This window comes from Tachypleus tridentatus, chromosome 9, assembly GCF_004210375.1.
Source record: "Tachypleus tridentatus isolate NWPU-2018 chromosome 9, ASM421037v1, whole genome shotgun sequence".
NCBI lineage: Eukaryota > Metazoa > Arthropoda > Merostomata > Xiphosura > Limulidae > Tachypleus > Tachypleus tridentatus.
The window spans coordinates 93,455,423-93,483,200 of record NC_134833.1 but is presented as its reverse complement, the minus strand read 5'-3'; the positions used below and the strand labels follow the sequence as shown (position 1 = coordinate 93,483,200).

At 32.6% G+C, this 27,778-nt stretch overlaps 1 protein-coding gene across 2 annotated transcripts; it reads left to right on the top strand.

Moving 5' to 3' along the window:
• The first annotated feature begins 27 nt into the window (after positions 1-27).
• Positions 28-27,778, top strand: LOC143225779 (patatin-like phospholipase domain-containing protein 2). 2 transcript variants are annotated; one of them, XM_076455763.1, is made up of 10 exons: positions 28-149; positions 2,424-2,605; positions 6,155-6,387; positions 7,776-7,841; positions 8,861-9,010; positions 9,478-9,595; positions 20,329-20,520; positions 22,825-22,960; positions 23,678-23,797; positions 25,212-27,778. In XM_076455763.1, exons 2-10 carry the CDS (start codon positions 2,446-2,448, stop codon positions 26,071-26,073), a joined length of 2,037 nt encoding a protein of 678 aa, XP_076311878.1. In that variant the 5' UTR covers positions 28-149; positions 2,424-2,445; the 3' UTR covers positions 26,074-27,778. The 2 variants fall into 2 exon arrangements, with proteins under 2 accessions (XP_076311878.1, XP_076311880.1); XM_076455765.1 differs by having other exon boundaries at positions 29-164.

Genomic DNA, 27,778 nt, shown 5'->3' with positions numbered 1-27,778 from the left:
GTGTCATTAAAAATTTAGTAATTCTTCTAGAGGACGTCCCGTGAGTTTGAGTGGTTCAAACTGTTAAATGTTTACTCGTATGATTGTTGGTAACGTGAAGAGATAGAAATGTCACTGATGATGTAATTGTGCAAGTAAAGCTGTTTTTAGTATGTGGATAATTGGTATAGTTTTGTTTTTATTTACTAGGCTTTGGTTTTCGAAATATTTAAAATGCTTTACGGTGTAATACTGCTAGAATGTTTTTGCCAGAATATGTTATTAATATTAATTAAAAGTAGTACTAGTAGTTGTTAATGTCATCAGTATTGCACGATTACTAGTAGTGCAATACTGCTAATATTAAGAATATACTGTATAATATAGTAAATAAAAGTAATATTAGTGTTACTGCTAGTAATACAAATACACGAAAGTATATTTATGCTATACACTACAGAATATACTAACTGCTTCCGACAGTATATTACGTAGTTCAAGTAGACATTTTTAGCCATTATCTCTTCGCTATATAGTATAGTTAAGTGAACTTTAAAGGTATAACTAGTTGTAGTATAACTTATACTGTTATAGGTATAAGCAAGCCTATTCTTGTAATATATTATAATTACATAGGCTGTATCCTTCGTTGTGTTTTAACTTGTCATGTATTTAAAGTTATCAATAAAAAGGTTTTTATACATAATATTAAAACAGCTTATTTTAAAATTTTACAAAGAAAGTTTGAAATGTGAATATAATATTAGCAATACATTACAAAACACAATATATTAGTTAAACCCTTACAAATTGCAAGTAGTACCCTCATGTTTACAATGTCAGTTTTTTGTTGATTACCTATTGTATTTGTTTATACTGCAAATATTAAGTAAAATAACAAAGTTATTTTAAAAAAATATGTACATTTTACTCTGTATTTATGTGAAAGACTCTGGCATGTTTTTATATGTGTGATAAAAATGTATGTCTTAAAACTGTTTCCATGATGATGAGAAACCCACTTGAAGTAAAAATGTATTTTCAAGATGGCTGGTATGGGTATTAGCACTTTAATTAAAGTAAAGTACAGAATAACGTTTCAACTTTCTTGGGTCATCTTTAGGTTAAAAAAAGGTTAAGGTTCAGGTTAACCTGAAGGTGACCTAAGAAGGTTGAAAAGTTTTTCTGCACTATATTTTAATTAAAGTGCTAATACCCATACCAGCCATCTTGAAAATACATAAAATTATTTTGTTTGTTTTCAAATTGAATATTCCTGGATAGGTAGTACTAATACATCATATTTGATTTAAATGGTTAGAAATATATGCAGTGGTGAGTGATCAATCATTGCTCAGTGAACTATGTTTTGAAATGACTAAATTGGTTTTGTGTGTATTACTGTCACAGCACACAACACTTTTAGAAAGTTCCATATCTGAGTCATCTATGTGGTAGTAACTGAAATAGGAAATTAAAATAGTAATTGATAGGATACAAATGGAGGTCTTGGTATTGCTCACAAGTCCCATTTTGAGACTGTTAAACAGTTTCTTCACAAAAAGTAATATATGGACAAATGTAAAGCTAAATTAGATGGGATTTTTTTTTTTGTTTAAACATTAAGAAGGTAAATCATGTCTTTCACAAATTTCCTAAAAGGCAAACATTTCAAATTTATATAGTGAAACTTTAGGCCTGATTAGTACTGTAAAGAGATTTGCACATTTAAATAAGAATGAACAAAAAATTATAGGTGATGTTTTTTGAGTGAAGATTTAGTAATATGAAATGATATTAATGGGAAATTATCTAAAAACTATTTAACATGGACACATTAAAAAATAAACAAACCTGATTTGGACCTACTGCTAATAGCCTTAACAGTGAGAGTGTCAAGGTTTTCTTTAAAAAAATATCGACAAGAGATTTTTAATTCACTGTCTGAGTAGAAGTTATTTGAAATTCACTCTTAAACATGTTTATAAATTGTCCAAAAGTGTATGTATATAGTGTGCCGTTTCATAATGTTGAAAAATTGCTTGTATACAAAAGATACCAATGTAATCATCTGACAATTGTTCCATCCACTTTAAGTAAACGTGATATCTCATTATATTAAAAAGTGGTGAAATAATCTTGCTAAAGGTGTAATGGATATTAAAAGTATTAAATACTATTGTACAGTTGTTTAGTAAAACCTCTGAAATTGAAGGTTTTGCACAGGGACAGTAAATTTCAAGTGATTTAGTAAGGCATGCCCTAATGTTAAAGATAAGTCTAAAGATTTGTTAGACCAATCTAATCGTAGCACACAAGATATGCCATTATTGCTTGGACATGTGTTATTGTTAATGTCAAGATCTGTCTAGAAGTGTTCTGTTCATGACTTGTAATTTTATTAAAGTTATGTTGTGATAAACATTCTTTCATTTTTGTGGTAGTTAACAAAAAATAACATAGAAGATGAACTTGTCATTTGCTGGCTGTGGATTTCTAGGAATATACCATGTTGGAGTAGCTAGCTGTTTCAGGGAATATACATCTAATGTTCTTGTGGGAAAAACTGCTGGAGCTTCTGCTGGAGCTTTAGCTGCATGTTGTCTTATTTGTGAAGTCCCATTAGGTAAGTGTTTTAGCAGTTGTAAGTGATCCAGTAGTTGTGCACAATTTACCTGCATAAAGAATAAGAATTTCATGCAATTTAGATGTTAAATAACAAATTAACACTCCTACGAAAAGTGGGGCCTAATAGGCCCCAGAGCAACTTGAAAGGTTATTAATATTAGGCTAATAATTTTGTATTTAAATAAAATTGCCATTTAAATCCATTAATGAATGGATTAACGAGATTCCCACTGTCCCTATCTACTATCTAGCGAAACCACAGCCAGGGGAATGGGCTTGGAGAAATCAGGACTAGAAACGTCTTTTTGCAGGAGTGTTCAAATAGTTCTATCCATTTAGGAAACTGTAGTTTTGTTTTTGTATAATAAAATTGAGTACCTTGTGGTTAATAGTAAGCTGTTTAAACTCTGCAGTCCAAGGATAATACTGATAAATATCAGTAAACACTGTGTTCTGAATCATATACAACAATCCAAGTTAGTTATGACAATAATGTAGGATTTTACAACATAGTTACAAGAATGTTCCAGTTAACAGTCAAAATGTGTGTATTAGTATTTGACAGAATTGATTGGACTATGAGAGAACAACTCAGTAATGTATTTTTATTTGACTGATAATCAGAGAACAGATAAATTTGTGAAATCATTACTAGGATAAGTACAAAGTAATTATCCTTGCTTGAGATAACTTTATTTATATTATACTTTTGTCATTTATTTTAAAAACAATAACATATAGTTTCAGCCAGCAAAACTGGTACCTGGTTTTGTATTATCTGTATTAAGGGCATAATTTCACTTCTCTGTTGTGACGGAATAACTTTTTATTATTATTATGACTTTTTGAAGTGAGTAGCCTGCATCTGGCTGATATATTTTGGGAAATAAATTTAATAAAAAAACTTAAAAGGAAATTCAGTTTTCAACAGTGTGTGTAAGTAACCTCTAGTTTTATCTACTGAACACACACATACATTTATATGATAACTGGAGAGAGAGAGAGATTAGTTCTTTCACGCAAAGTATTGATAACTATTCTTCATATCTATATATAGACAGATAATTAAATCATATATAAATGTCCCCCAGTGGCTCAGCGGTATATCTGCAGACTTACAATACTAAAAACCAGGTTTTGATACCCTTGGTGGGCAGAGCACAGATAGCCCATTGCGTAGCTTTGTGCTTAATTCAAAAAACAAACAAACAAACAATCATATATAAATATATCACATATTGAGAAAGTTAAAAAAATAGCATATTTCATAAGTTACTGTTTCATTGTGTATATATGTATGTTTGTACCTTATTATTTGTATTAACCCATCAGAAACTGCACATCATATTTTAATGTGTTAGAAAGTAGCTATAGTGTATTTAAAAGTTAAGAGACATGTATATAAAAACTTTCTGTAATAGATTGTATCCTTTAACAGAAATTTCTTTATCCTTAAGGTCTGTAATGAAGACTGTAAGTTGCTGAGAATTTAATGTAAATTTGGAATATTTGGAATCCACTAGACTCATTATTACAGGCTAGAACATTATCATTAATTTGTTTGAAAAATTTATTGATTTATAAATATTTTTATTATTGAAGCACAATGTTTTCTGTAAAATTATGTTTAACATTTCTCAAAATTACCTTTTTAGGTTGTTGGAAAATGTTTGGCAGTTATTGTGAAAGTTACTCTTAAAAAGTACTAGCCACACTAGGGGGGGGAATAAAAATTGAAATATAAAATCCATGAGTTGCATGCAGTTGATGGGTATAACAAGTCAGTGGATGAGAGTTTCTTTGAAATGTCATTTTTAATATCAGTATTTTCAGTATACTGTCAAATTTTAGATACGTGTTTGTGATACTAATTACATTTACTAATACAAAATGAAAAATACGTTTAATAAAAGACACGGAAATGGTATTCAAATATGATGTTTTTAAAATTATGGAAAGGTAAGCAGACCTGAAAAGGCATACTGGATGATTATCATGGTGTGGTGTTTTTCCGTAATGACTAGACTTGCAGTCAGCCTTTGTTTTTGTTGTTTTTTTTAACAATTTTCATTAGTATCAAGATTTGGCATGAAAAAGTAGAACTTGCTGGTTTTTTGTCAGTTAGCGATGGCTTATTTTGTGCACTGAGCATGAAACTTTATGTATAGTTATATTATTCAGAAAATTATTGAACAAAAATTACTATATTTACACAGGTTTTTCTTTTTTGTAACAAAAATATTAAATACTGTGGGTAAAGTTTTTGTAAGAAATGAAAATACAGTATTAATAATGATTTTTTTTTATCTTCCCATTAATGGGCTGTTTCACCGAATAAACATTTGTCAAGTAGTGTAAAACAATAAGAAGTTAATATTTTTAAATCTTGCAATACAGGATGAAATTACTAAATAAAAGATACAATGAACTTGTTTTGTTTTATTTTTAATTTTCCATATTGTAAGATTTTGGTCTCAATACTGGAACCTTCATCATATGAGATTTAGATGAAAATTCACGTGTCAAGGACTTCAGTTTTGCAAAAAAGAAGCTTATGATATTAAACAACTAAAGTTCATTGAGTTTTTTATAATTTAATAACATTTTCTTAAATTTATTTACATTTACTATTGCAAAAAATGTTTTTCATAAGGTAATAGTCACTTTAATTTTAGTATGTCTGTTTATAATTGTTTTTGCACACAGTTTCAAAGGCTGATTAAAGTCTGTACTAATACCCTTTAGGTAATGATGTTACAGTTCTTTATGTATTCTTTTAAAGCCACAAGAAACTTAAATAGGCAGTAAACAACATGATTAAATGTGTTGTAATTATTAGAAAAACATCATAGAACTAAGAAGGGCATTACAATTAAGAGAAAACCAAGTGATCCATTAGGACTAACTGTGTCTTATTTTTATTAGTGTTCAAGTAGATAATTTGGGGAAATGTAAATTATATTATGTTTTCTCACAGCAGGAAATATTGCAAACTTTGTCAATTTGGGTAGGTCAGTGTCTTTAACTACATAAAACTTCATCAGACTCCAGAATATCAGAAATTTATAATCATATTTCTTGAATTTAGCAAGTCAGAATCATGGACCTTTGTTTGATTCTTGGTGCTATGATTCTGTGGCTGCTGTGTTCACTGTCTAATTCTAAGAGTAAACAGTCTAATAATATAACTTATTGAACAATTCCTCAGCTATTACTGTTGGAAGTGTTTTGAACAGTGTTAACTTGTATATGTATTTTAAGCTACAGTTTAGGTATTTAGAATTTTTGTTGTACACAACAGCTGTTGATGTTATGAAGAAAGCATGGATATCAGACATTCACCTAAAAGGAAATGGCTGTAAAATCACAGAGTTGAGGTTGTAGTTCCAAAATTATTAATCAATGTTTGAAACTATTTTGTGCTGTAGTTCACTTATTTTTGTCAGTGTGATGAATGAGCAAATTATGTTTATGTTCACAATCATATATTGCAATGAATATTTTGCAGTAATGTACATTACTGTTTTAACTGTTGTTGTTTTTTCAGGGGAAAGTACAACTGATGTACTTAAGATTGTTACCAAAGCACGATCTCGAGCACTAGGTCCATTCCATCCAGGTTTTAACATTAATACCATACTTTATGATGGTTTGGTCAAAATGTTGCCAAGTGATGCCCACTTGAGATGCAGTGGGCGATTGAATATCTCTGTAACCAGAGTATCTGATGGACAGAATGTTTTACTTGCACAGTTTGACAGCAAAGCAGATCTTATACAAGTAAGACTAGAATATTTATTTACAAAATTTCTGATTTAGATGAGACTACAATAAAATATGGTTTGAAATTTTCAATATGATTATCCTAGGATACACAAAGCTGAGAAATTATTGATTAATGTAGAAGATTTGGCTATAATTCAATTTTAATCTTGGACTCTATTCTGGTGCTCAAATATAAATAGGAGAAAAAAGGTAATCTCTCGTGAAATAATTTAATTTCCACTCATAACATAGTATATGTACTTATTACATTCAGCTTTCACCAGTTATAAGGTGGATAAAACTATTTTTCTACAGGAAATCATACTAAATGTAAATAGAAATATTCCAGAACCAGAAATAGAATGTAAAATTGTAATATGCCAAATTAAAACCAAAGAGGATTAATTATTAGTACTTTTTTGTGTCTGTATGTTTATATATTGGAAAGTAAGTTTTATTTATATAATAACTCTTACCATAAGAGCTGCTATAAAATTTGTATGAGCACCCTAATTATTTTATCAGTTCCATGTCTAGACCAGTAAGCTTACATTGTTTTCAAGAGCAAGGTTAAGTTTATACAATTATCAACCATTAAAACATTAAGAGAGTAAATACATTAGCTGACAAGTATTAAAGACAAACACCTGAGATATACATTTAGGATATTTTGTTTTAAATATACATTGTAAAAGTTATAAGTATAAAACAAGTTGTGGTATTAGTTGTTTATCTGTTGGAAGCCTACAAAAAAGGCAAAATATTAATAGAAATAGAAATATTTGGTAGGATAATCTGAAATCTGTTTTAATACAGAAAGTAGTTTATATCTTTATGAAGAAGTAGTTTATGTATATACTGGATAACACTTTGATATTGGATAAAATATAGTTTACTTTTCCATACAAACATATGATCAGTTTATTCATTTTATAACCATTCTAAATATCAATTTTGTTATTTTTAGTTTAGGTTTTTCATGAATACAGCATATTAAATTATTTATTAAACAGTAAACCAAACTACCATTTGCTGTGTTAACAATGGTTGACTTATTGAATTGATTTTCAAAGGATACATCTGTATCCCACAAATCAGCTGTTTGGAAATATTTTGGCTTTAAAGTTTTGGATAGAAATTGAGTAAAGAAACTGATTGTTCAAAAACAGTATGCAAAACTTGTTAGATTGGGGTCAGTTATGAGACAGGAACAATATCAAACATGGCCACACACATGAAAATGTGGTGTTACATTATGAGAAATGAAGAAAATTAAATAATCTCTTACAAGTTTCACTTTCTGTAAGCAATAAAGGGCATAGTGTGCCTCAACTGAAACTTCAGAAGGCATTTAAAGGAAAGTCTGAACTTTTCATCATATAAACATTTATTCTTTTTTGTAGGCTCTGTTATGTAGTTGTTTCATACCATTTTATTCTGGGATATTACCACCAAAGTTTCATGGAGTGGTAAGTTTTGTTTATATTTTCTGTTTCATGATCTGTTTGTTTTTAAGTACACAAAAACTGTTATATTATTCTCTACTTTAGTGTTACAAGGGTAGGCTTTGGTAAAGATATAATTCTACACCCAAGAAGCCACAAGAACACTTCAAAGCACATTTTACATATCATTTTAATTACACTTTCCAGGTGGTAATATTTTAACTCATATTTCACTAGTGTAATAGCTAGGACTCAAAGTGTCTTGTTCAGTTGTAGCCCACTCTGAGAAATATGGTCATTAGTTGGCTCATATATGTTGACATGGGATTGTGATGACAAATAACATTCAAATTTATTCTAAAGATGGTCATCAGCTATTATGATTGACAGTATATAATCTTATAATGCCACTGTTAATAAACCTTGATAAATGTGCTTGAACTGTCGTTCAGAGAAAGGATCTTGAACAACAATGTTTCTGGTAGATGGGATTACACTGTTTTGCTTCTTTAAAAGTTAGGAAATCCTTTTTCTTATCTATTGTATTGATACTATTCATGACAGTCATTTAACAGATTGCTTAAAAGAGTTTTACCAATGTATGGGTTTGTGTGGACCCTATTAAATGTAACCAGTGTATGGGCATTTGTATAAAGGGTGTTTGGTAAGAATAGATTCTTTTACGCATTAAGGACACTTGAACTTGTAAAGAACAAATGAGTGTTTACACTTATTATTCTTCTAATAAAATATTTTTCTTATGTCAAATCTTGGTGTTAAAACATCAAAATATTATCTGTAATTAAACTCTATCGTTCAAGTTTATTCCGTTTTTTTTTACACTATAATAGTTTAAATGGTAACATTTATTAATTAGTTTTAAGAATGGCTACTTGATTCAACACAAGTTACTTTCTCCAGAAAACTTTTTAAAATGGTTTTTTAACTTTTAAAATTTGTTGATTTTGTCATATATTTTGAAGTAAATAATGAAAGCTTCTTACAATTCTGTTTGTTGTCAATTTAATGTTTTTGTTTTTCAGGCTTATATGGATGGATGTTTTAGCAACAATCTCCCAATATTAGATGAAAACACTGTTACAGTTTCACCATTTTGTGGAGAAAGTGACATCTGTCCCCAGGATAATAGTTTCAATATCATGCAGATTAGTGTAGCAAATACTAGCATTGCTGTGAGTGTTTTCTATCATTAGATGCATAAATGATTCTATTGGACAGGCTATTGCTATGCTATATAAAAAGTGTGTTATTGTAGTTGCATGTATGTACCTCATGGAATTTTGATGAAATGACAAAATAATCACTGGTTAAATCTGCCATGTGTGTATAAAAAATTTATGGCAACTGTATGGCAACACATGATTTTATCAGAAAGTTTGCTGTAAGCTGCAGAATTAAAACATGACTTGTAGAAAAAATTTATCACTTTTAACTGTTAACAGTTGTAAACATATTATTCTCAGAGATGCAGAAATTAATGACATATATGTGTGCTATTATTTTGAGTCCTTCAAGTTAGTGTGTTTTCAGATGTTTATGTTCTTAAAGAAGAACATGGATATTAATTGTATTTGCCATTATTCATAAAAATAAATGTATTTATTGTTCATAATAATATGAGTCTTTTTATACTATATAGATTTCACCATCCAACTTGTACCGACTTGTAACAATTCTATTTCCACCTCATCCTGACACTCTGAGTAAAATGTGTCAGCAAGGTTTTGATGACACCTTAAAATTCTTACAGAGACACGGTAAGTGTTTTTTTTTTGTTAGTGGAAGAGACAAGCTTCATATGCTGATCTTTTATATATCAAAATATTAAATGCTTCATACATTTTCCATTAACTACTAGGTATAAAAAAAATACCAGCTATTTATTAAAGGAGTTTGGTAAGTTATATTTTATTATATGTACATGTAATACACAATATTAGGCTGTTCAAAAAGTAATGGCAGATTTTAAATGTCAACTTTATTGAGAAATAAAAAAATTTGAAAGCAGTGTTATTAATCAAAATAAGAACTTAGTTAATCTACATTCTTTTGCCAATGGGGAAACAAGATTATTTATGCCATGACAGTAAAACTCTGAAGTCCTATAGGTCAGAAATTCTTTAAAACCATTCTCTGCTTCTACTCTATTGTTGAATTGTTTGTCCTGTCAAAAGTTGTCCAAATGTTTGAAAAAGTCTGGAGAGTATGGAGGATGAGGCATTGTTTCGTAGCCCAATTAGTTGAGCTTCTGGAGCATCAGTTGAGCAATGTGTGGCTGAGCATTACCATGAAGCAAGATTGATCCTCTTCAATTGACTAATGCTGGCATTTTGTTTTCATGCAACTTTCTATGCATTTCTTCCAATTCTTGACAGTAAACCTCTGCAGTGATATTCTGGCTTTGGCTTAGCAAGCTGTAATGGATAATACTAGCTGCAGACCCTACCATACAATGACCATAATTTTCTGTTGGTGCAACTTTGGGTTTGTGAAGTGTTTTGGAGTCTCATCATGGTTGAGCCACTGTGCAGCTTACTTTCTGTTGTTGTAAAGGATCCACTTTTAATTGCACTTTTTTTTTTAAGAAATGAGTCATAATTGTTACACAAAATCAGCATAGAGTACAGTTCAAAACGGAAATTTTTATGATTTTCACAGTTCATGTGGAACCCACTTGTTGAGATTTTTCTCTTTTCCACTTTGCTCGAGATGGTCCAAAATTGTGTTGTTTCTCGAACATATTTGGTGCAGGTTTTTTTCCACTAATATTCTCATCTGGTCAATTTCAACAGCAGAAGGATGTCCTCTGCCCTCCATATTTTCAAGACTCACATTTCCATTATGAAACTTTTGGAACCACTGCTGTACTGTTCATTTGGAAATGGTTCCTTTGCCCCTTGCTTGGTTAATATTGCAAGCTATCTGCAATGTATTATCAACAAGTTTGAATTCATGCAAAAAAATGCACAACTTTTTTTTCCATAATTAATTATAAGGGTATGAAATATTAGAAATAGTTTCAGAAAAGAATAAAAATGAATAGAAGAAAGCTTTAGTTTTTCAATGGTATATATGAAGACGTAAAAAAAAACAGGTTTATTAACCATATAAATGACTAAAATTTTTATATCAAAATCCATTATTTTTCAAACAATTTGTTTGCAAATATATGGATTAAGTAGTTTCACTGTATTTATTTTTGCTTTTTTTGAAACTGTCAAAAATCTTAGAACTTTTGAGAAAACACTATTCTCTTAATACTTTCTTTATTACACCTCTGATACCTTGGGTTTTATTAAAACAATAGGTAATATTTCAGGTCAGTGATAACTGTGGTTAGAAATGTTTAAAGATGCTTCATATGTTTTTCTATATTTTGTCAAAAGTTTCATAGAATATGAAATTTGGAAAATAAAAGGAATTTTGAAAAATGGCTCAGATAATTCTGAAAAATTGAATATTTATTTCAAATCAAGAAATGTTGTGCCCTTTTCTTTTTATCTCAGAGCCTGCACATGCACAAAAACTGTTATGCTAATCTATGTCACCAATTGTTGGCATATTTTAAACATAATATTTCAATCACTGTTATTTTATCATATGATAATTATCTAATTAATTCTAGTTGATTATTTAAGTAAAATATTTTTAACAAAATAATCTAAAGTTGTATTTTCTACTATCAATTTGCATAGTTCTTGTTTTGAGTATCTTTACTGTACTACAAATTATAAACTAGGCTGGTGTTAATTAGATATAATTATGAGATCAAATTTAAACAACAGTGTATTGTCTACTCTCACCTGTGCCAGTCGAAAAATTTAGAACTTTCTCCAGAAAATTTCTGAGAAACATGTTTGAAAAGAATGTCCCCCTTTTGATGTAAATGCCATATTTAGCAAATCTTAGAAATATACCTTTGTTGCAATAACTTGCTTATTTAAAAGCAATAAAAACAACTTTGAAGAAAAGAAAACTATTATAGTGTTATTAGCAATTAAGAAACCAGAGAAGTGCTGAATTCTAATGTGATTACTCCCACCATATACAGAAAGCTATTTTATTTTTGAAGTTGCACTGGTAGGAGTGTGACACACGTCCTTGTGCAGATGCATCCTCTATGACTGTTTTATCATCTTTGTATTTTTAATCCTTTCTTTTTTTTTCTGTTGATGTGAATACAAATATTACTCCTTATTACCAACAATTTATAAAGTCCATGCCTCTTGAAATTACAATAGACATCATGTATTGCAAAAGATGCTATTCTGGTCGAAAATACAGTAAGAAGAGTAACTCGCATTTTCCAAAATATGATGAGGCCCATGTTACCCAGACCTTGCTCTGCTGCACATTTCCATTTAAAGGTCTTGAAGGTGCACTTAAGGAAGAGAAATCAGAGTTACTTTTCACCCAGTATTTTTATATATCTACTGAATATCTTAAGACTCCTCTGTCTCATGCAGACCTTCTTCCTGTTGTTTTCTTTCTACTCCATTTTCTCTTTAGTATGCAAACTTTGGCATTCTTATTTAGTTCTCTTTCATTACATAGGATGTAATATTTCAGTATCATTTATTCTTCCTCAAATTTCACACTTTTGATAACATGTAGGCATGGCAATTTAATAATTCATGTTTTATTGTAGTATTTTACTGCATAATGTGTACCCATGAATGTTGGTGTTTAGTTCTTGAAAATACTATTTGGTTCTAGTTCATTACTTCTTAGTTTTTACACATAATAGACAATGAGTTGTCCTAGTTTATTCCTCCTTAACATATTTCCATCATATATGATTATTAGACCTAATTAGTTACTGCTTCACATATCATTAGCAGATGTGATTTAGGCATGTTTCTTTTCTTTTTACAATGTCACCCTTGGTCAATGTTTAGATAGGGCTGCTTATTCCATAACATGTACTCTTCACAGCTAATATTTGATCTGCTTTTTGTACTTCTTTACATCTTTTCCACCTCTTCCCTCAAGTCCTTGCTTAGTTTTGGGACACTCCATTAGGGGTTCCTTTGGTGAACCCTCATGGTCTTTCCAGTCTTATTTCTTTTACTTCATCTCCTCAAGTCTTAACCCTGTCTTCCTCTTCCCAACTCCCCATCCCTGCTGATCTGATCTACCCTCACACACTGCTATTTCCTCACAACAGGACATCCCTTTATCATTGTGTGTTGGATCGTTCTGTTCATCTCTCTAATCTTGTAGTTATTTTTAGTCCTACTCCTGTTGCCCTTCTTCTTCCATATGCCATTCTGTGGAATGTTCTCATTACCTAGGTCTCTTTGTCATAATTCTCTTGGACTTCACTACACTGTTGCACATCCTTTCTTCTTCATGTAATAGTTCTCCATGATCTATAAATCTTTTTATCTCAGATTTTTAGGTGGCATTTCTTTTACCTTGCAATTTTTCCAATGTTACAATTTTCTTTTTTTTCTGCTTCTTTTCTACTCTTTCTTTTCTTCCTTACCCACTGTTCCCAGCCCACTTCTTGCTTGTTTGGATTATTATTGTGGTTCTCAATGCTCATTCCTGCATCCATATCAAATATCTAATGTTTCTGCTGTCTTTGGACACTTGATACCTATTCATACTTGTCATTAAAAGCCATTGTCCACATGTCTATGCCCTTGTTTCTTCCCCTGTGTGAAACTTTCCCCTCCCCTTTGGATTGAGCATGGAAGACCCATGCTATTTCCCAACTCTCAGCTACTGCAATTGTGGATCAAGGAGATTCTTGCTGATTGGAACCTAAATCCAGTACCTAGAACAACATCTATGGTGAGAGGTGGGCAGGGGTGTTTGAGTATAGTGGGGATCACTCAATTGCATATATGTACATCACAATATCCAAGTGAAATTTGAACATATTTCACTTTATAATGCTCGTGTCTCTGTTTTTCTTTATCATACATCCTTTTCCTGCAATGCCAAAACATCCTGTACCTCATGGCAAAGTAGATTATATCATTTCTTATCCCACTGTGATGTATCACTTATACATCCTACTCCGCCAGTAGGCAAGGGGCCCATAGTTTCTGATGGTCAAGCTGTGGTTATTTAAGTATTCATACAGATAGTGTTGAATAAACAAAAATGAATGCATGGTGGTCTTCTCCGACAACTGTAGAGATTGGTGGTTGAGGATCTGGGCACTTACAGTACAGTCTGAATAAGTCTCAATCTCGCTACACATATTGGTTGTCCTTTGTGTGTGTGTGTGTGTGTGAGTGTTCAGAAATTATGTATCTGTTTTGTCCATCCTTGCAACACTGTGCAGGCTTTTTGGTTATTCTAATTCATTCTCTTGGATGAAGAGTATACCCTGGATGAAAATAAATGTAGTCTCCCACAGGTGTTGCCCTATGGAGCCCCTGCTATAAGTTGAAGGAAGCTCATGTAAGTAACTTTTGCACAAGTCCCTCCACCTTCTCAGTGTGGTATTATAGCTTGTTGTATGTAGAGGTGAGCAATTTTGTTGGAAGTTAATATTTTCTTAAATTAAAAATGTATTCCTGATAGATAATTACTTCCATACATTTTCTCACCCATCCTTCCCTGCTTTCCTTGTACAAAATATTTTGCTTCTGAATGTAGAGGGTGCATTTGTGAAAGGAGCTGTGTCAAATTCCTATCTATGAAGGGTATTGTTGAATGACATGTCATCGTGCAGTAGTGCAGTTTCATGTCAATCACTAAAGTTTCGATAGAGGTTTCACAAGTCTGTTGGCATGCAAGTCTCTTAGGCAGATTAGTGTGATTTCAAGAGGAAAATACTTATTTTGTGTATGGTGGTATATATGAGAAATACTTTAAATTGAGGAACATGTTAATTTTGTATTTGTTTTCTTATGAGAGTAGTGCTGAAGTTTCTTTAGGTGTGGATTCCTGTATGTGGTGAGGGGACCTCCCATGAAAGCTTCTGTTCTTTCAGTTTACCTCCTCTGGGATCTAAACATCGTGCATGGTGACCTGTGAAGGGGAGGAGAGAATCCTGGTGGTTGAGAGGTCCAACTCGAACACACCACTTTGGCCTTGAATTCCTGTAGATGGGCAGTCTTGAAGTATCCCCTCTTGGGTCAATCAGCTGGTCCACTTGGGCAAGGGTCAACCGACTACCAGTGTTGGATGTTCTCAGCAGGTGTTGTGAACATTGTATTTAAAGCTGGTATTTAGTTATAGTACTCATGAAACCCTGGCATTGCTGCAGTGTCATTTTTTGGCATTGTAGTGCATCCCCTTGTAGGGCTCCATGGTGGGTGGGGTCAGTGGGCACTGAAATATTACTTTTTCTATTATGGATCTTTCAAATAAAACAGATAAAAACAGTCCATAGGTAAACAACCACGTCTTGAAGATTCTGAGCAGCAATCTTCAACATCTGTAACACCTGTTGTACATCATTTTCTCACACTACATTCTCTTTCAGACAAACCTTTAGGGCAAATGCCTCCTTTTTTCATTCAGAAGGTACTAGAGAGACTTGCTGGCTCTCCGAAGTCAGTAGAGAAGCAAAGCTTTTCTCTAGTGACATTTTGGTAGAAACATCCACATCTCAACACACTGAACTCCTGTTGCATTCAATAGCAATTTGGTATATACCCATTGAGGTAACACCACATGCTACTTTGAATTCATCACAAGAAGTTATTGTTCAAAGGGATTTGAAGAACATCTCTGAGTTAGAAATTCTGGCTGGTTTCTCTACCCAAGGAGTTTCTGCAGTGAGATGTATCTCCACACACAAAGATGGAATTATGATGCCAACCAATGTTCTCATTCTGACATTTACATCACCATGTCCACCTGCCACCATCAAGGCAGGCTATTTTAATTGCAGGGTATGGTCATACATTCCAAAACCTCTCAGATATTTCCAGTGTCAGCAGTTTGATCACTCAAAGATGTCATGTCGTGGTTCATTAACGTGCGCTTGTTGCAATGGCACGGACCACGATGCCTATGAGTATGAAATGGACCCTCATTGTGTCAATTGCGATGGCTCTCACCCATCCTACTTTTGTTTTTGACTTAAATGGTTGGAAGGAAAAGAGGTGCAGCATTTGAAAACGATTCAAAACATTACTTACCATGAGGCTCAAAAGTTGCTGTCCACCACATCATTTCAGACGTATGCTGCTGCACTTCATTCCACTACTACAGTGGGAGTGCAAATGGATCTCTGTGCCTCTAAAAGAATTGTTCTCAATCCAAATGAAAAGTCTTTTGACCTCCATGGTTAAAAAAGTAGATGACTCAACTCCAACACCCATCTCTGTCCCTAACATACATTCCAGCAAATCCAAAGATCCAGTTCCTTTGGTTCCAGATATGAGCATTTCCTTGGGTACATTTTTTTTTCTACCCCAGGATGCAAAATGATCATTTGTTCACATCCTCACTCGCTGGAATTTTCTTCCAACAGCAAAGACCTGCCCAGTTGACCCATGGCAGGACCCATGGAACTCGATAGACTTCCCTTGAATAAAGACAGTAAAGAAAAAAGATGTGGTTGTAAACAAAAGGGTTCACCACCCAATTCACCTACACATAAATAAAAATGGCAACCTTAATACAATGGAACTGTTGAGATGTACATTCTAATCTGGATGACATAAAAAAAACTGATTGCTTCCTACCATCCTCTCTGTCTTTCCCTACAAGAAACATTTCTGAAACCTGCCGATACAGTCACTTTTCAGCGTTTTTCATTGTACAGAAATGACGGGCTCTGTGATGGATGAGTGCATGGAGGGGTGGCACTGTTTTCTTGGGTCGTACCATTACTGTTTGTTCTCTCTACTTGTCACCTGGAGAGACCTATGATCAATCAGACCTTGATACTCTCATTGAACAGTTGCCATCTCTGTTTTTAATTCTGGACAACTTTAATGGACATTATCCCCTTTGGGGAAGTGCTGATATTGATGGGATCGGTCGCTTTGTAGAGTGTATGCTCTCTGATCACAACCTTTCGTTTTTCAATAGCAGTTCTTATACTTATTTTCATGCATCTGGTCTGTTCTTTACTGCTATTAATTTCTCAGTTTCCTCCCCTTCTATTCTCCCACATTTTATGGAGGGTTGACAATAATCCATGAGGCAGTAATAATTTTCCAGTAATTTTGAGAGAGATTTGTTGTAGTTGATACCACCCAACCTGCATGCCCCGATGGAAGCTGGATCAAGCACACTGGCCCTTTTTCAGTGCTCTTGCAGAACTTGATTCTGCCATCATCTGTAAGCCATCAGATACTTTTCCTAGGTATCCCACACTCTTGCACTACATCGCTTTCCAGTAGGCCCATGCACATGCTTGGTTGGTAAGACGTCAAAACCAGAAAGGAATCTTGGACTAAGTTCGCAACCAGCATATCTTCTACCACCAGTTCCAAAGTCATATGGGACAAGATTCGAAAGGTCAGTGGGCAATATAATCTGTACCCCTCTCAATCTTACTCTTTGATGGCCAGGAAGTAGCTAATACCCAGAACATTGCCGATACTCCAGGTGAAAGCTTTTGCCAGGTATCTAGCACTTCTGCTTCATCCTCCACCTTCTTAGCCATCAAGACTCGATCAGAGCAATGACTTCTTTCCTTTTGAGCTGATTTTGTTTATAACTATAATCATCCCTATACACTAGTGGAACTTAAACTGGCAGTACATCGGTTGAACCTGGTGATGTGCACTATGAAATGCTGCACCATATATCTCTTGCTTCTCTTGCTATTCTACTGATTGATTTTAATTGGATCTGGCAGAAGAATGTTTTTCTTTATGCTTGGCACCAGGCTGTTGTCCTACCTTTCTCTAAGCCTAGGAAGGATCTCAAGAATCCTTCAAACTACCGTCCAATTGCTTTGATGAGTTGTCTCTTAAGACCTTAGAGAGGATTGTTAATGTTCATCTTGGTTGGTTCCTCAAATCAAACAACCTCCTCTTGCCCACCATGGACCACCTGATTCGACTTGAAATGTCAATCAGAGAAGCCTTTCTCAAATAACAACATCTTGTATTAATATTCTTTGACATTGAGAAGGCTTATTGATACAACATGGAGGTGTGGTATTTTGTGCTACCTCCATATGTATTGGGTTTGTGGCTATTTGTCCATTTTTATTAAAAAATTTTTAATAGACAGGCGATTCCAAGTTTGTATTGGTTCGATGCTTTCCCGTTATTTTTTACCGAAACTTGGAGTCCCTCAAGGCTGTGTTTTGAGTGTCACACTTTTCAGTATAAAGATTAATGGCATCACTGAGCAACTCCCTCTTACTGTTGCAAATGGGCTCTGTATCAATGACTTTCACACTCATGTAAGTCATCAAACATGAGGTATGTTGAGTGGCAGCTGCAGAATGCCCTCAATCATTTACTGAAGTGGGCCACAGTAAACGGTTTTAACTTTTCTCTCTCTAAAACTGTTTGCATGCACTTTTGCTGCCAGTAGGGTATTCACCCTGATCCTTAACTCTGTATCAGTGAAGTTGTGCTGCCTGTGGTCCCTGAGACAAAGTTCTTGTGGATTTTCTTTGACCATAAGCTGACCTTTGTACAACACATCAAGGAGCTACAGGTCAACTATACAGGAGCACTGAACATCATCTGTGTCCTTTCTTCCACCACTTGGGGAGCAAATTTATGTTCTATGCTAAAGATATATCATGCTCTTATTCAATCAAAACTTGATTATGGATCACTGGTCTATGTCTCTGCCAGGACCTTGGCCTTAAAGACTTTGGCTCTGCACTGGGGCTTTCTGCACTTCTTCAGTTCAGAGCTTATACATAGTCTCATGAACCTTCTTTGCACCTCCACTGTTTGCAGCTGTCTATACTATATTCTTTGAAACTTCATTCCTTACCAAAGAATCCCACCTGGGCTTGTGTTTTCCTTCCTCGGTGGGCCATACCTTTTCAGGACAGACAATCTGCCATTGCACTTTTTGGTCCTTGTATCCAGGTGCAGTTACGATGAATTGGGTCTGCCCTTGGATAACCTTGCTGTATCCACTAGTCAGCCCCTCTCACCATGGCTTATTACAGGCCCCAAATGTGACCTATCTTTAAGTCATCTGAGAAAAGCAGACACTCCCGATTGAAAAGACTCTCTGTTATTTGGTGAACATCTTTCAAACCATTCTTCCATTGCTGTTTACACAGATGGTTTGGAATCAGGTGGCTATGTGGACTCTGCCATGGTATGTTGTGGTTTGGTGGTTGCATTCAGAACCCCGTCTACAGCTTCTGTGTTCACTGTTGAACTGTATGCCATTTCTCTAGCCCTGGATCACATAAAAGCTATGCAGTATTCAAATTGTACAATTAACACTTACTCTCTTAGTTTTCTACTGGCCCTGGAATCTCTTCACGTTAGTTCATATCCTGTTCTCGCCAGTATTCAAAACCAGCTGGCACATTTCTCTTTAACATCCACTTCTATCCAGTTTTTCTGGATACTGGGCTGTGTTGGTATTCGCGGGAACGATCTTGCCAACACTGTAGCTAAATGTGTCTACTCTGTCACTTTCACTGCTGTGCCTGTTCCATACATGAACTATGGTCCTGGATTGGTAGCACAGACTCATGCCAGATGGCAGTCGAGTTGGAGTGAGCAACGTGAGAACAAGCTTTTCCAAATAAAACCCCTTTATTGGACTTTGGCCTTTTTACTGCAGTAATGATTGGAAAAAGGAAGTTGTTCTAACTAGACTACACATTGGTCACAGTTTTTTAACTCATTGTTTTCTTTTATCTGGGACTGATGCATCATTTGTCTGTGTAACACTCAGGTCACGATAAGCCACATTTTACTGTCTTGCTATTGTTATGACTCTCAACGATAGCATCATTTTAAACATGGTCTGTCCCAAGGTTTATCCATAACGTTAGACAATGTTATTAGTGATGGTGACACTGTCCACCTTGGAAATGTTTTTAGTTTTTTAAAGGCCATTAATCTTTTTAATGCTATTTAAATTTTTTAATTTATACATTAGAACCTTTTTAGTGTGATTCCCTTTTAAGAATCAAAGTACATGTAGTTTGATTTGAAATTTGAAAATGGCCACAATGTCAAATAACTCTGGACTGGAAAAGCCAACTTCAGGTGACTAGCGGTGGTTTTTGAACTTACCTGTTAGTCGTTCTGGCGAGTTATGATAATTACAATTATGCTACAGAAAGTCCTTTACAACTTGTTTTACTGTAGTTTTTCTCTTACCACTGTACACTAGATGTAAAAATTGGATTTAATGCTATTTATGTTTTGTTTTACCTTAATTTCCTTTAATGAATTTTACTAATTTTACTTTAATTTTAACTTTTTACTGGATGTTTGGTGCAGACAGCCTAGTTGCTTTGTGCCATAAAACACCAAACCAATCAATCAAGTGCTGAAGCTCATTTGGGGTTATGTCTTCTTAATTACCAATTGTCTTGCTAAACTCAGTTTCTCATCATTATTTTTAGATCTCATCTCATGTATGAGATGTTTGACTGTGCAATCCAGCTTCATGCTTAAAGAAAAAGACAATCCTGAAGATGTTAAAGAAGAAATGTTGTGTGTTTTGGATGTTGAACATGAATATGATGATTGTTTGGGCTGCCGAGAACGTCAGCAGATAGCTTTGTTAGATAGTTTACCAGAAACAGTTGTCAGAGGTTAGTGTGTTAGTTCTGTCTTATTTTCCCAGACGTGAAATATTAGACATTTTCAGTGTCTTTTTTATTGCTTTATTTTGCTTCTTAAACATTTGTTGTTGTTATAAAAAGTTTTAATAGCATAATTGTCCATTAGATGGCAGAAATATAGAACACCAAATTTTGAGATACCAGGATAAACATATTTTGAAATTGTGAATGGGAATTTGGAGTTGTATTTTTCAGTTTATTCTTTAATTAAAGAAATTACCAAAATTTATAAACTTTGTTATAATTAATTCATTTACTGATGATTGTAAACAGTAAAAGTAAACTAGTTTAAAAAAAAGTACAGAAATGTCTTACATTTTTTTAAAACAAACAATTTCAATATGTTGTGAGGTTTACATCAGGTCACATCATGTACGTAAACTGTGTGTTTTGTTAGAACCTTGACACACATTTATGTAATACTTAATTTATTGACAAATGCAAAACAGACTGATAATATGATCTTTTAGGTAGTTGCTTTGGGCAGGTTTGGGAAGTGCAACATCTTTCAGACCATATCTCAGTTTAATTCATTCATTACTGGTAACAATTCATCTACCTCCATCTCTTCTACACAACAAACATGAAGGCTACTGTCATATGGTATTCACTAATTAGTTTGAAAAATCTTCTTGTTTCAGATGAAAACAAGGAACAAAAGGATTGTTTAACTGGCTTAGAGAGTAAACTGTGAACAGCAATTGACCAGAAATGTGATATGGTTTGACATGTTCCATTCCACCCTTTAATGATATTAAAATTATGGAGAAAATCACAAAATCCAAGTTTTTTTTGGAAGTGGTGTAATGGTGTGGGAAACACTTTTATTGTAAGAATTGGGCTCTTTGATTTTTTTGTTTTTTTCCTTTTAGAAGGATGAATAACTTGAGAAATGATGTGCTCACTCCTCATTGCTTCATTTTAACCCTGATGGATAAGGGCACTTCCAAGATGATAATGCAACAATCCACTGTGCTTATATTATCTAAAAACTATTCAAAGAGCTTGTTATTTTTTTCAGGCTAGTACAAGCACTGTATCTTAATCCAATTGAGCATCTTTATGGTAACCTCTAAAGTTGCTAGTATTTGCCACCACAAGTTACTTCTGACATTTATGAACCAGTTGCAAACTGTATTTCTCAACATAAGAACTACAATTAAAATTAGACAAGACAAACTTTAATGGAGTCTGTCTGGCTATTGTGGTGAAAAGTGGTTTAACATGATTATTATGTAAGGTTATAATAAAGTTACCAGTCAGTGTATATAACATTGTCTTTACTTGAGTATGAGCTACAGTATAACGTAAGAAATAAATAACTGTAAGGTATTGTAAAATAAATTGGATAGAAAAATAAAAGCCTGTATATCCTAGCAGATAATTTATTATGCTGTAAAAATGGCAAATCTAGTAGCTAGTTACATTACAAAAGGGTATTATAAAGATGAAAATGGAACTTACAGGTGTGTAAAATGTATCTGGATGTATTTTAGAGTAAAATTAGTGTTAATCATGAAATCTTCCTTTAAAAAAAAAAAACTTGTTTCATTTCAGGTTTTAAACTTTCTCTTGTTCATTATTGTCATGCTTCTTGCTTACTTTATATTATTTTAAAGTTACAGCATTGGTCCATGATGGATGGCAATGGTTATTAAGCTAGTTTTAAGCATATAAAATGGCATTCAGAAGAACAATGGAAAGAAGTTGTTATGTTTCCACTGCAGAGTATCACAGATCACGGCATATTGGTTTGCATTTTTCCTTTCCTCTGTTCATCTGAACAGGATATCTGAAGATTTGATTAATAGATTTTGACCTATCTTATACAAAGAGTACTACATACAAAGTTTTAGATGTGATTAACCATTGAAGGTCATGGATCAAAGTTAATGATCAAAAGGTCACTGGTACATATAAAATATTCTCAAACCTTGAAGACATATTTTAACATATAACAAATGGATAATGGCCAATTTATACAACAGGCACTGGATGTAATTAGCATTTGAAGGCCACATAGTATAGATCAAGGTAGCTGGTATAGAAAAAAATTAGCCCCAATTTTGTGGATGGGTATTATATGATCAAAGTGGAAGGATATAAATATATAGTATAACACAAGTGGGAGAGTGTTTTATAAACACAGTTTCTTTGTTTTAAGTTACGTTTATGTGTCTTTTACCTTACACTTAAAGAGGAATTTTGAGTTTACATATTATTAGAATGAAACCTAATATTTCATGGTGTTTTAAAGTTTTTTAATTTAAACAGCTATCCAAGAGGCAACAGATCAGGTAAATAAAGGAGTTATTAACTGGGTTTTCCGTCACAAGCTTGTGAAGCTGTTATCTCTTCTGTCTCTTCCATATGTTCTTCCTATTGATGTTACAATTATTATCTTTTGCAAGTAAGTGAATGTTCATATAGAATTTAGTAATTATAGTCTTATACACTATTTTCATATTTGAAGTCTTAATTTTAATTTTAAGCTTGCAAACCACAGCAAATATTGCCCACCAAACATGGTTTAAGAAAGTTTATGTAAACCATGTGCATCTGTTTGATGTTAATAGTGACTGATGTTGTGCAACAGAAGTTTCCTTTTTATTTGATTTTTACAATGGCACACAGATAGTCTGAATTTTCATGTTTATTTAATATTATCGTAACATCAATGGTGATAGTGAAGTTTTGTATTGTTTAATAACTTATTGGGTTATCACTAAAACAACACTTAAAAATCAAACTTCAAAGACAGTTATATTGGCTACAAGTGTCAAAATGAACCATATTAACAAGGGACTCTACTACTTTACAAACAGCTTGTTAGTTTTTATTTAAAAGCATGAAACATGAAATAGCCTGTGTTTCACTGGAAAAGAAATGGGCAAAAGGTCAAATTTAGCAAGTCTGCTATACTACAGTGAAATGTACTAATATGAGCAAAATAGAAGGAATTTGTTTAATTTATGCTTTGGTATATTTGCAATTATTTTATAATAATAAAAGAAAAACTATTTCCATGGCAATGCAAGAAAAAGATGATTATGCTGTTGGAGACTCAAATTTTTTTAAAGTAAAGCTGTGGAAATTGTGTGACACTTATGGTAAATTACACTTTCAGGATTTGGCAGTTGATGCCAACTCTGCAGAAGGAGGTACGATCAAGTATTATTACTGTGCTGGGGATTGTTAAAACCATTATTCATTCAATAAACAGAAAGCGTCATCAGTACAGTGCCAAGTAAGTGAATAAAACAATCTTCTACACATCTTGCAAACTGGTTGATGACTGAAATTTTTCTTAATATTAAAAAATTATTGGCTTTGACAATATATATAGCTTTTTAACATAGAAGACTTTTACCAATAGGTCCTACAACTGTATCTGTGTCACTGAAGTTATAAAAATTTTTTCTTTTATTTAAATATTTATATTGATAAGTTCAGTGGAAAAATTGAATTTTCTATTTTATTTTCTTAGTACTCCTTGTGTTAAAGATTTAAGAACTGGAAACCTTGAGTATAATGAATTGTCTAGATACAAGTTTAAGAAAAAAGTAATTCATAGTTATTTGTATCAATATATGAAATTTGATGTGATGTAAAAAGACATCAAATAATAAAGTAGCCATAAGACAACATGAGAACTAGTTGAATGGATAAAATAAAAAATAACAAACTAAAAAACTGGGCAATATAAAATACTACCAGGAAAAACAAATAAAGAAAAAAGAATCATTTTTTGCCCTTTATAATTTATTTTGTTTCTGAAAATTTCATTTTATTTATTGCTCTAAAATGTTTACACACAGACATACAGAATCATTAAACAGTTGGTCTGCTGAATAATATCAAATAAATTAGGACAATGCCATAATATTATTGTTCATGCACCTAAATTAATTTAGGTTATTGAATGGTGAATTAAACGTTACTCAAAAAAATTCCATAAATCTAGTATATACTTCACCATTATAAGAGGCCTAACTGTATTTCTTTGATTTACTGACCCAAGCTATGGTGAGGAGCCTTTAGTAAGCAAAATTGCAATCCACAGCAGAGGGTATGAAATGTGTTAGGCTATTACATCATAGATTTTTTTTTCCTCAGTTTAATATAAAAAAAAAGTAACAAAGAAAAAAGAATTCTTGAACAGATTATTCACAGTATATCTTTTTTTATGGACATACAAACAAGTATTCTGATTTAATTCTCTTGTATTGTTTCCAGTCACTGGTAAGTGTTATTCTTTATCTTATTTAGTATGATTTCTTTGAAGAATCCACTGATGGTTTTTAATTTTTGTCTAAAAACATTGACAATTCAGTATAATAGTGTGTTCAAATTAGATAGTTTTAAAGCAAGTTATTTTCTTTCTCTTAATGGGAGTTTTCATCTGGTTATTAAAGTGTTTCTAAAACAAATTGCTGTTAAAATGGCTAACAAATGTCAGGAGTTCATTTCTTTAGTTCAAGATTTCAATTGAATAATGTTTAACATATCCATGTTTGAAAGCTGTAGGTAAAATTGGTTAAATACACATTTTAATGTGTTTATTATTATTTTTGTTTTAATCATTCTACCATTGTAAAAGCTGTACATTTAGAATATGTAACTATTATACAGATGCATATTCAAACCTCTATTTTCAACAGATTCGCTTGTCAGTTGGCTATTACAGAATATGATTATAGTCTTGAAGATACCCCAGCTGCATACTTGTCATCCATGAATGTTAATTCTCTGACCTCTCAAGGAGTGTCTCAGTCATACCCATATTTTGCTGATGGACAGAGTAAATCAATGGATGACATTAGGATTGATCAAGGTTACAACCAGTTTGCAAGATTCTGGTTACCACACAGACGCAGATCTACTGGAACTGCAGTTCGGGGACCAGAAAGAGCCATCAATAATATGGAGTTTGGCTTCACTTTTAATTTGGATGACTCTGTAGATGCATCTTTAAGTCAGAAAAGGAAGCTTATGAAGGTTTTTAGATCTCTTAGCAAAGATGATAACAGTATTCATGCCATTGATCTTGCTAATAAAGCTTTGAACCTAGATCTTAATAAATACTTTGGTTCCATTGAATCTAAAAATGCTGACAACTTTGAGCGTATTTTGGAAGCCACAACAAATCATGATGCTCTGATGGCTTTTTACTATCTTGATGGTAACATGCAGATCAAGATTACAGAAATTTTCAATGTGACAAATGCTGACACTAGTGCTTTCTTGTCACCTGAGGAACAAGAGGTTAATAATCAGATGGAATGGGAAGACAACTATGGAGTAGAGCTTATGGATTCACCACAGCTTCTAAATATGTCCAGTCAACTAGAAGACAGTATATATAACTTTTCTGAAGATTTCATAAGAACAGATGGGGATGGAATATCAGATTCACAATGCTCATCTCCTCTTTTAAGAGATTACAGATCAGACATCAGTAATATTGTAAATGAAAACAAAAACTTTCAATCCAATGGCAGTGGGGAAAATCTTTGTGATTAACAAGTATTTTTTCAATCAACAAGGTTTTTGTTGCACTAGTAGTATTGAAATATTTGTTGAATACAATACATTTTATCAACATTTGTGATAGTATATTTATTGAAATATTAGAAAAAATTCACTCTTGCAATGTTTTGGATTTATCGTGAATATAATAAATTATATATAGCAACTAAATTAGATTTTATTTTAAGGATGTTTAGTGGACTGTGTTTAATATAATGATACTTTATATATATATATATAAATTTATTTATTCACAAAAAATTCACTTGTGAAATGATAGTCTTATTTTAAGAAATGAGCTCTTACATTACTCATGCTCACTATAGTGCATACAACAAACATTAATACTGCTCCTATTTATTGGAATCAGACATATAAAACAAAGTCATGTGAGTTAAGTCAAAGTTGCATGTTGGAATTGACCAATATCCAAAACTGAACATTGTCCAGTCAACTTGTAAGCAAACTTTTGTTATGCTTTCTTTTTATACAATATATTATCTAAGAATTGTAACTAGTTGGTGATCCAACTAATGTGAGATACAATGATTGTATCAGGTTTACCTATGTCCAACAACACTAGGTAGCAATAGTAAGAGAATTATTAAATGTTATTTGTGTTTAAAAGTCAATAGAAGAATTACATGTGTCTTATTATTGTAAATAGTGAAAATGTTGAATTATTTCAATTAAGGTATAAAAGCAGCAAGCATCTTACGTCTTACATAATTGATACTGAATGCACAGCATTAAGGTAGTGTTAAAATGTCATATTATCTAGTAAGTTTTAATGAAACAGATATACTCTGTGAATTATTCAAAGTGTTTGATACTGTCAATTATGAATTTATTTTTTATTGTTTCCTAGCAATAGAACTAACAAAAACTATGTGTAATAAAGAATTGCATCTTAGGTCCTCTTTGTGCAGTTTAACCTGTTGAAGAAACTGCTTGCTTACCAGTGAACAATATTAACTCAATAAAACTCCTTTTTTTAACTTTAAAATATTTCACAAGCCATATAATTTTTTCTGACTCACATACATGTATGCATTACAGTTTGTGACCTCAATCAGTTCTGTTGACTTCACTGCTGCCTGTACAAGATTGTGAATATTTCACATTTTGATGAGAAATACAAACTGGATAATTTTTGTGGGATAATAACAGTTGTGATCAATGTCCTCTGTGATGTTTATATTTTATACCAAAAAAAGAAATTGTTGACCTCCACTAAACCAAAAGCTGTTGCCAAGGAAACTATATTTAAATATTTTGTTGTTGAAAAATATCATGTTTGAATTCGCAATAGACATTGGGATGAAAATCCGTCTCTTCAAGACTATCATAAGAATCATTTACTTTCTGTGTTGTGTTATTTTTATTGGAAAAACTGTTGCAAAATGTTATTCAGAAATTGTATATGTTAATTATTTTGAATGTTTTTCCTTTTTGATAACATTTTCAAAGGTTAGTATTTTGAATAATGTAATTCAAGAAAGAAGTTTGCCAAGTTAAAACTCCAAAGAAAATCGTACAATTGCTGATGTTGTTTAGTGACAGCTGAGATATAAGTCATTATTTATTACAAGATGTTCTATATTTAAACTCGGACTGTTGACTAAAAATTCCAGTAACTTATTTTTGTCTGTTACACAAATTTGTATTGTTAAAATTGAATATATAATACTGTTTCTCA